The sequence below is a fragment of the Leuresthes tenuis genome, unplaced genomic scaffold (genome assembly GCF_036924035.1).
Source record: "Leuresthes tenuis unplaced genomic scaffold, fLeuTen1.0.hap1 SCAF_5, whole genome shotgun sequence".
Lineage (NCBI taxonomy): Eukaryota > Metazoa > Chordata > Actinopteri > Atheriniformes > Atherinopsidae > Leuresthes > Leuresthes tenuis.
Genome location: NW_027325359.1, coordinates 11,558,431 through 11,568,055, shown reverse-complemented (window position 1 = coordinate 11,568,055; position 9,625 = coordinate 11,558,431). Strand labels below are relative to the sequence as shown.

The 9,625-nt window shown below is 38.6% G+C and overlaps 1 protein-coding gene across 1 annotated transcript; it reads right to left on the bottom strand.

The window, feature by feature from the left end:
• Nucleotides 1-1,991: 1,991 nt before the first annotated feature.
• On the bottom strand, nt 1,992-7,915 carry saal1 (serum amyloid A-like 1). The gene is made up of 13 exons (XM_072385988.1): nt 7,791-7,915; nt 6,938-7,134; nt 6,499-6,600; nt 6,049-6,132; nt 5,852-5,931; nt 5,698-5,757; nt 5,502-5,617; nt 5,169-5,334; nt 4,955-5,037; nt 4,631-4,816; nt 4,269-4,426; nt 4,084-4,176; nt 1,992-2,329 (listed from the first exon to the last, which is right to left on the bottom strand). Exons 1-13 carry the CDS (start codon nt 7,792-7,794, stop codon nt 2,252-2,254), a joined length of 1,407 nt encoding a protein of 468 aa, XP_072242089.1. The 5' UTR covers nt 7,795-7,915; the 3' UTR covers nt 1,992-2,251.
• Between the last annotated feature and the right edge of the window lie 1,710 nt (nt 7,916-9,625).

Genomic DNA, 9,625 nt, shown 5'->3' with positions numbered 1-9,625 from the left:
AACCTTTCTATTTCTACACAAGTGTGTTGGTAACAGTGTAAATGAATACTGTGGACTGCTACTGTCATGCCACTGTTTATCATAATAGCTGTCAACTTTATCATTACAACATCCCAACCGATAAGCCAGTTGAAGAAGCAGAACAGGCCGTTAAGGTAAATGTAAACACGAGCAACACCACATCACTTTTTTTGCGAGCTGGAAAGGCCAGTGTCTGGGATATTCGGGGATCACGTAAGGGGAACATTTCATTGTTGGTCTGTTGACAAGAGATAGAAAGCCAGGGAACTCAGGAAATGAGCTGAACGGGGCTTTGATTGCACCAACCAGCATCGTGTGTCTGTATTAACACGCCTTGACCAGGTGGTGGTGAATAGGCCAGGCCTTGGAATCAAAGGAGAGGCAATGTAGAAATGCACACGTATTCCTCATCCATTCATTATCACTCCTGCTCGCCGAGCAACGACTACTACAGCAGAGCCAGGAGCCATTTTCAGAATGGCTAATTATGATGATAAAGGTTTGAGAAAATTCTGCATTCAACCATTTTATTTGTTTGATTTTGTGGTGTGTGTGTGATTTTACATATAAAATATTTTGGCTGGATGCAAGAACACTTGAGAAAAATGGGGTTTTGTTAAAGGTATCCTCAGATATTACACTTTGACCACAGTTTACCGCTGTTTACTAATGCTGTCATTTACATTTCATGTCTTGAAATGTAAATGTTCAAAATTCTACCCGGTCTGCAATGTCAAATGTACTCTTTTATTGTTCCCAGGTCATGATGATTCTGGTAGGATGTGAATTTTCACAAAAATAATAGACAATAACACCATATATTTCACTGTGGGGCAAAATGTCAAGTCAGTTAAAAGAGCTTATGAAGCTAAATAAGTGATAATTCAGCATCAGCATCAGATAGACCTGAAAGGCCTCAGTGCCAATGATGTGTGCATCACTCACACAAGGGGCAGCCAGTTATGTCATGTTCATGAAGTCAGATCATATTAAGGTGCTGTGTCGACTGGCAGGCTGAAAAATTAAGTTTGGCAGGACAGAAGAGAACATCTTGGCTTCATTCTGATCTCTGTGACATGACTCGCCTTGCAGCAGGGCCTGCAGACACACAGCCGGCAGAGTGCAAGTCGCTGCCCACAAGCAGTCTTGAAAGGCCAAGCATGATTACATTGTAGCCACGTAGAACACAAACGTGGCATGGCTCTCACATGAAGGCATCAGTAAACCCATGTGCATCATGTCTAGACGAGGGGCAACTCGTGTTTGGCGAGAACACACTTTAAAAAAACAGGGGTTCTTCCACCCCCCATAAGATGATCTCTACCTCACGTACACTCTGACCACCTTGGGATTTCCATTAGAAAGAGTGTTCTACATATCAATCCAAGCTTTAATTAAAAAGCTGTTATATTCACAGAGCCTTCGTAAGCTTGCTGGAAGTGCGCAGGTTGTCCTGCTCTTCTCCATGAGTGGGCGAAATGGCGCATTTGGAAACCAAATGAGTTTATTGTTGCAAGCCTCGAGCCTTTCATCTAATTTTATTGTCCTTACAGAGTGACTGTCACCCTCTGGTAAACACTTGATGTTGTCATCAGCATTAGCACCATTACTCATATGCTTAAGAAGATAACTCAGTGCAATTTTGTCTCATGTGAAAAATTTAAATCCGCTCAAAAGGGCGTTTAATGTAAGAAATAAAAATACAAACAGATCTGTTGATGTTTGTTTGGAAATGGCTCCTTTCAGCCCACAAGAAGACAGATTGATCCCAGATTTAAAAAACAAACAAAAAAAAAGTATAAAAATGATCTCTCAGATCTATATCTATAGTTTTAATATAAAAAAAAATACGCTGCCGGTTGCCTCCCTTTGTACTATGGAGTACATTTTTTTACGCTTTCAACAGATTGCTCCTCTGTTTGCTTTAAATCTGTGTCCTACGATAATGTCAACGACTCAACAGAAGCTCATTAGCACTTATCATTTTTATTAAAAGAATGGCAATGACACGGTACAAAAATATCATTCTGTGGACAATTAAAAAATGTACACATAGACACAACTTTAATTGGGCAAAGACATTATCAAACCTATGATAGTCTATAATTTGTGATGGTGTCTTGTCAATGGAAAGGCAAATATTCTGAAACAAAGCAGGATCTTTGGAGAGGAAATTCTGGCTTCTATAAAAAGCAGCGGTGGAAGTCTGAACACTGATCTGCACGGAGCCTCAGACAGGAAACTGTGTCCTCATCACGTCTGCCAACTGGGGATCTGCCTCTGACAACATGGCCTGTAGGTGCTGAAACTGCACAGGAGGAGGAAAGGCAGGGTGGAAACACGGTGTTTATTTTCCACAAAAGCTGGTGGAGTGTGGCAGCAGTCCATCACACGTTCTAATTCAACACAAGCTCAAAATAAATCATAAACAATTTGCTGTATTAATAGCATCACAGGCAATGGCTTCCTTATACGACAGTGCTGGGAAGGGTGATTTAACAAGCCGCTTTTGTGTTTAGGTTTATTTTTTGCTAAACAAATAACGCCACAGAATAGTACATCATGTGTTGTTCTTTTGAGGTTGTATTTCCCTGATTTTAAGACTTGGTAACCCAATGAAAAGACCAGAAGATTTTTTTTAGGTCCCAAAACGTACAATTTTAGAAAGGAAAGAGGACAAACTTTCTTCTTTGACACGAGTGTATTTGTCATTTTGAAAAGCCAATGGAAAATACAAATTTTTGAAGCTGCAATCTTCTGCTTTTTGTACGCAATAAACTCAACTGTATTTTGCATCATTTGCTGCAAATAAAGCTTATTCTAAGAAATCTTTTCAAAACTCATAACAACAAAATAACTAAATAAAATTTGTAGGGCTGAACGATTTTATAGATACCGCGATATATCGATATTTTGTTTCCCGATAAAGTATAAATTTTTCAGCGCGAGTATCCATTTTTTATTTTTTTTTAAAGCAAACTTTACTGAAAAGTCAGACGTTACAATTAGTGAAAACACAGAACATTAACATAATACAAAACAATGGGGGGGGGGGGGGTCACATTATAGAAAACAGTGATAAATTAGTTCATAAAAATGTTATAAAAAGTGCATAACTCAGCGGTTTTGATGGCTTTTCTGTTTATAGAATGTAGGATTGTTGTAACGTATTGTTTGAGCTCCTTGACAAAAATTTAAAAAGATTGTTTGTGATTAGAGAATTTGGATTTGTGCATATGGTATTTAGCAAGTACAACAAGCAGGCTGATGATGTAATATTCCCAACATAAACATGAGTCTGCGTACGCTGAAGACACGGTTGTGACATGTTTGTTTGTTTCCGTTTGTCTGGCGGTGTTGTCTTTCCGGTTCAAAGGACAGACCACCATCCAATCAGCGACGATTCGTGTCAAATCACACTGTCCCTTTAAAACCTTTCAGAAAATGATGTGTATTAAATCATATTGACCCAAATCGTATCGCTGAATGCCGTGTATCGTGAGATTAGGAAATCGCTACAGCCCTAATAATTTCTTATCAGATAACTTTGAGGTGGAAATTGTTAGAGGACTTGCACTGTTGTTGTACCAGTTAGGCACAACTTTTTTTTTTTTTTTGAATATTTGAATTCACTGCATCTTACAGTTTTAGTCAAGCCCGGTTACAAAAATTCACACACATAAAGGCTCCATTATCGAGTGTTGCAGTCATACTTGACACTCTGCATTTATCTGCCGAGTTATTTTCTGCAGAGCATGCAGATACAGCAGTAACAAGAACTGTCTTTGATAGGTTACACTTGGCTTCTTAAACAACAACATGTTGCCTTATGTTTGGGTCACTATGGTATTTATACCTTTACTGACACCCATTTGGCCTGTGACAGATCGGAGTGTTGGTTTGCATATGGTTTGTTATTTGGAGGCCGTTACACACTGTACAGATCAACGGATTAAAATGTTGCTCATCAAGCTCATAAAAAGAACAGCAGAACTTTCATTCGGTTTCCTGCATGACAGAATGTAGTGCTTAAATAGACAACATTTTGGAAAAAGCCCTTACTGAGTCCTTAAACTTGGGAAGTAAACTGACGGCAGCTGTGAGGCAAGTCTTCTGTGTGAGGTAACCTTCATTTATCAAATCTGTGACTGTGTCCTGCAATGAACAAATCACAGAATCAAGAATCTCATGAGGTGATCTGACCGAACTGTGAAAAAGTGAGCAGAGCCATTCTACGAAAATACTACCTTAGAAATGTGAATGCAAATGTCATCTAGAAACTCAGCTACGATCTCAGCAAGAGCCTGCAGGTGGTCATCTTTTGAGTCTGCTTTGTTTGTGGCTTCATCTTTGCACTCGCTCTGGTACTGGCACACTCGCAAGACGGTCCCAATAAGAGGCAGACCTGAAGAAATGATTAATTACAGAAGTCTGACTATACATGGCCCCTTTTTGTTTTTTGTTTTTTTTCCATTTGACTTTGAGAGCGCAACTGCACAGTAAACACACCTCCGTCATTTGACGTATGGCTGTTAAGACAGCTGATATTCAGACACGACAGCTGCCTCTGCAGTAACATGTGCAACAGCAGAGCTGTTGGAAAACTTACTTGTGTCTGTTTTGCTACTCCACTGATCCTGACATCTATGAAGAGCCTGCAGCACAGCGAATGCCTGAACCAAAATGCTCTTTTGCTCAATCAAAACAACCGGAAGATCGTTTGGCTGGCAGAGGTCCTCACACACGACGTCACAGACGAGGTTCCACACAGACTTGCCTGGTCCATCAGGGGCAGCTAGAGGGAACAATTACGTAGCTTCTTATTCACTACAAAGCTCACTTCTTTCTCTTGTCATGCTGTATTAACTGTGGCAAACATCTTTAACCACTGCAACGATGGGCCGACAACAGACTTTTTAATGACTGGTCTTACCTAAAACCTGAATGCCTTCCTCAACAGTGGTCAGGAGCTGGAGGATGTGGAGATAAACCTCTATGCCATTCGGACTCTCTGACCTGTAAAAATGTTCAAAACATCGTCACTGACAAAACAAGCAGCACCAGTTTGAATGTGCAATGATTATCAGAGTGTAACAATAATCCAAACAAAACAAATTCTGTAACAGCATCTCTCATTCAGTCCCCACCTCAGCTGCTTGGCTGCCTCCATGAGAGAATAAGTCAGATCTAGATGGTTTTCATTATCCTCCTCCTTTTCCTCACTTGGCTGAGCTGTGATCCAGCTCTTCATCAGCTCTTCATCCAGGTCAAACAATTTGTCAATCAGCTCTCCCACCTTCTCCAGCAGATCCACTGCAAAACACATTAAATATTTTCCTAAATAAAGAATTTTATAACAACAGTAAATATAAACAGCATCAAGACTTTGAAGTCATCACTGAATATCTAACAGACTTTTTTTTTTTGCCATATACGTAATCAGCTTGTTACTGGAAAGATAAAGAGTTAAAGCAAAGTACTGTTGGTAGAACTGCACATGATGAAACAAAGGTTGGAGCAAACGGATGTCTGCTGTCGCATCCGCTGAAGCCACACAGAACAGACGTCTTTCTGAGACAAACAGGTCAGCAGCAGCCTGCAAACATCAACAGAGAGGATGAATATTTCTCTTTCAGTTCCTCAGTGTGAAATGTCAACGGAAAATTCAAACATTACCTGCTTGTTTCCAGAAGGGTCGGGGGATCCGTATCTCCAAGGAGAAGCAGCAGCACAGCCCTGTGGAAGCAGAGGGTGTTGCATTGATTAGAATTTACTCCACCAGAGACGAGCATCTGCTTAATGATAACTGAAGGTTGCTGTTTTTACTCACCCCAAGTCTTCGTTTTGACTGAGAGTCACGCACGTGTCAGGAAAACAAGCAATGTTCCCTAGGATTCCCACACTAATTTCCTAGTTAAGCGGACAAACGCGAAGTGATCAAAACTTGGAAATTTTACATCAGACATTCAATACAACACACAGAATCACATACGGTAAAGAACATATTAACTGAGAGATTTTACTTACTGTAAGACGTGGGCAACGAGATTTGGCTATCACTCCGATAAGGATATCAGCAGCTTTGAATTCCTGCAGAAAACCCGCCACGTCCTGCGTAGTTGGAACATCAATAGTCAGTGAATAAGTAAGCCATTAATGACTCACTTTTAAATATGCCAATCAAGCATAAAAGCTAAATCCAAAGTGGGTGCTACTTCTGCTTGATCATATTTCACCTTCATTGATACGGGTTACCCATCAAATACATTTTTTTTTAAAAAAAGGTCTTATTATCAACAGCAATGCATTTTGTGGTTATATTTTCAGTTTTACAAGTACAAAGCTCTAGTTAAAAACAATACCTTATCCTAGTCACCTTTATTAAAGTCAAACAACAAGTGGAAGCCATTACTTAGTTGCAAAATGCATCAGAACATGGCCAACTGAACCATGCTTGGACTGTAAGACAAACCGTACCTTATCCATTGCCATATCCCAGACTCGACACAGATCTTCCTCATCATCATCAGAGAGCTGCATCTGACCTTCAGAGTCGTCTTCTGAATGCTCCGTAACCATCTGCAAGACAAGTCGAGTTTACTGCCATTAAGATACAGATAACTGTAACAGCATGCAACAGAAAGAACCGTGTGTGCTACAGCAGGGAATTTTGTGTCAAATAAACACCAACTGTATGAAAATCGTAGTGAATTCTTCACTAGCTGCTCAGAAAAAGTCTGAAAAAAGAATAAATGCCATCACTCCTTAATCTCCAGCCACACCTGTTTGAAACAGCTTTGGCAACACCGTGGACCCTGTTTAGCCATTTAATTCAAATTAAGAATCCAAACAACCTCATTATTAAAGAGCCTAATTATGTGCTCCAAATTTAAATTTAATTTGAATTTCTGCCTACACGAATAAGGCGAGTCAGGGTGCTGAAAAGCCAGTGTTTGCTGTAAACGGTGTCTCCAATGGCATCCAGGTCCTCATCCTCCTCTCCATCAGCTGTGTCCGGGGGGGGCGATGGGTTACGGTCCATAACAGGAGACTGTACTCCAGCGGGAGATGAGGATCTCTCATTTTCCTCTTGCTCACCATCAACACTGCAGTCTGAATAAACAGAGGCACACTTTAGAGGTGGGCCATATGACTGTGCCCCGAAATGATAAAAGACAGTTAGCAAGAGTAGATTATCTTTATTGTCTCTATTAAGTAGTCAATATTTCTGGTAGTATGAGACCATCAATGAGCAAGGCTTGTTCAGTACATCTAACGTTCATGAACTGGACGATAATGTCATGCTTTCCTTTGAAAACTCACAGGAGACACCCTCTCTGATTGTTTCTGACTACTGCAGGTTCAAATTAATCACCCAAAATGTACTTCCTCAAAGTTCTGAAATCAGTTTCTAAATTAGTCCTGGGATACATCTCACTTCTATGAGAGTTAATTAATCATAGCTGTTAAAATGTGTGACATTAACACAAAGTAACACAATTCTGGCCGCTCCATTAATTCTAAAAAAGACACGTGTAAGCTTAATAATGGATTTAAATCAATTAAAGAAGCCTAGTGATTTTGAGCCACACGAACCAAATAATCCATAAAGGTTGACCGTGTACTTGGCACCATCTGCATCTTGGAGATTTTTGGCAGATTTAGCTCAAACATAAACATAAGAGTTAAGCTAGTCGCTTGTAAATCGCTGTTACCGGTTGCTATCTGGCGTTAGTTGTCAGACATAAACTTAAATCAAGTAAACTCACCCATAATGACCGCGCTTATAAAGAAGTGGCACGCTGATATAAAGATTAGTTTCAATGTTGTATGATGTCTTCACCTCAGCGCAGCTCAAATTCAAACAGTCTCCATGTAAAATGGTAACCTAACAGCGCATGCGCGAATGGTTTTGTTGTGATCGTCCACATGACTGTGAAACGATTACCGCCACCTGCAGGATTTAGACTAAACTACAGAGAAATGTCAAGGATTTTATCCGGGAAAAGTAGCATATTATGTTATATAAAATATATTTCTGTATAGAACATCATTCTATTCATTTACTTAAAAAAAGAAAATCAGGCTAAAACTAAAGGTCTATGGGAGACATAGATAGTGCTCTCTAAACATATTTTTAGTCATGGAAGTTAATTTCTGCAATTCTTTTTGAGTCTCACTAGTTGCTCTTTGGTCGCTTAACTGAACTGAATGTTTTTATTGAACATCCATATCTAATCAAATGAATTACAAAAAACAAAAGGAGTTCGCTGAATATTTTATTATATATATCTTATAGTAACTATATAGAATCAGACAAAAAGGTAAAATAAAATGTGAATATGACTGTACAATCAAAACAACTTAATTAGGAAGTTAAGTTAATTTGGAAGATGTCAATAATAGATACAAGGGACTTTATCTTTTAAATTCAGTCTAAATGTTGTACTTGTATGTATGTAACAAGTAGGCCTATCCACACATACCCATTAATAAATTTCCATGAATACATTTTTCCATTCTGAAGATAAAAATCTTGAACTGCTGTGGTAAACATGAGCTCAATTTTAAGCCACTGTTTAAGGTAAAAAGCTAAAAGAGAAATCACTGGTTACACTACTAACAAAATAAATCCCTTGAATCAGAATTTTGGACTGCTCATGGGACAAAAAAGGTTTTTGAGACTTCATTATGAGGTTCGGGAACTTATACAATATCATTTTGTGGCCTTTTAAATACCATACTGGTAACTGTGTAATTTAGGAAACAATCCTTGATTCAATAATCTAAATAACTGTCTGCTACAGCCATTTATTTTACCCCAATCAACTCTTTCGACACCTCACATCAGAGAAGACGGTTTGGTTTTTTATATTTTCTGACAGCAAATCCAGTGTTATCTACATACCTATAGCATTTTTTTAAGGATTAGGGATCATAGTTAAACTGACCAGGGTCAAGGTAACTTTCCTGGTAAACCAAAAAAACTGGATGGAGGCACAAACGCTAAAGTATTAGAGTACTTTAAGTTGATATTGAATTTGTATTTCTATTGTTCTACAGAATGACTGTAGAATGAACCAGGCCAGGATCCTATCATGATACAAGAGGAATTTTTTCAAAGGAATGGATTCTGGTAAAAAAAAACTGGGAAATTAGATCATGGACATAAACCCAGGAGGAAGCACGAGTTGTTTTGCTGCACTTGACTACAAGAGGATGCTGCAATGAATGAATGGTACAGGTACAGGTACTAATACTAATAATAATTATTCTTCTGAAGGTATACTATGAACTTCAAATGTGAGTTTTTCAGCTCTGAAATTATATCTATGTTCTGTGACAGTTTTTTAATGCATCCTCAAATGATGGGATAGTAGCTTATCAAATTGTACTGAATCAAAGTTTGTTTGTAAAATCAAAAATAAAACAGAAATAAATAGCTAAATAAATGAATGATAAAGAAAAAAAGTAACCACACATAATTTCTTGAAAATGAGTGCATTATTTTAGCCTTTTTTCTATTATTAAATTCACGAGTGCTAATATTTCAAAGTTATCCTTAGAAAGTGTTTGTCAGGGAGCCCTGACATTTTGCAAGGTT

Coding starts and splice junctions, on each gene's coding strand:
- saal1 (XM_072385988.1), bottom strand. Junction 6,133..6,498: donor GGGATATGGCAATGGATAAG/GTACGGTTTGTC, acceptor CCAACTACGCAG/GACGTGGCGGGTTTTCTGCA. Junction 5,932..6,048: donor CTCGTTGCCCACGTCTTACA/GTAAGTAAAATC, acceptor CCGCTTAACTAG/GAAATTAGTGTGGGAATCCT.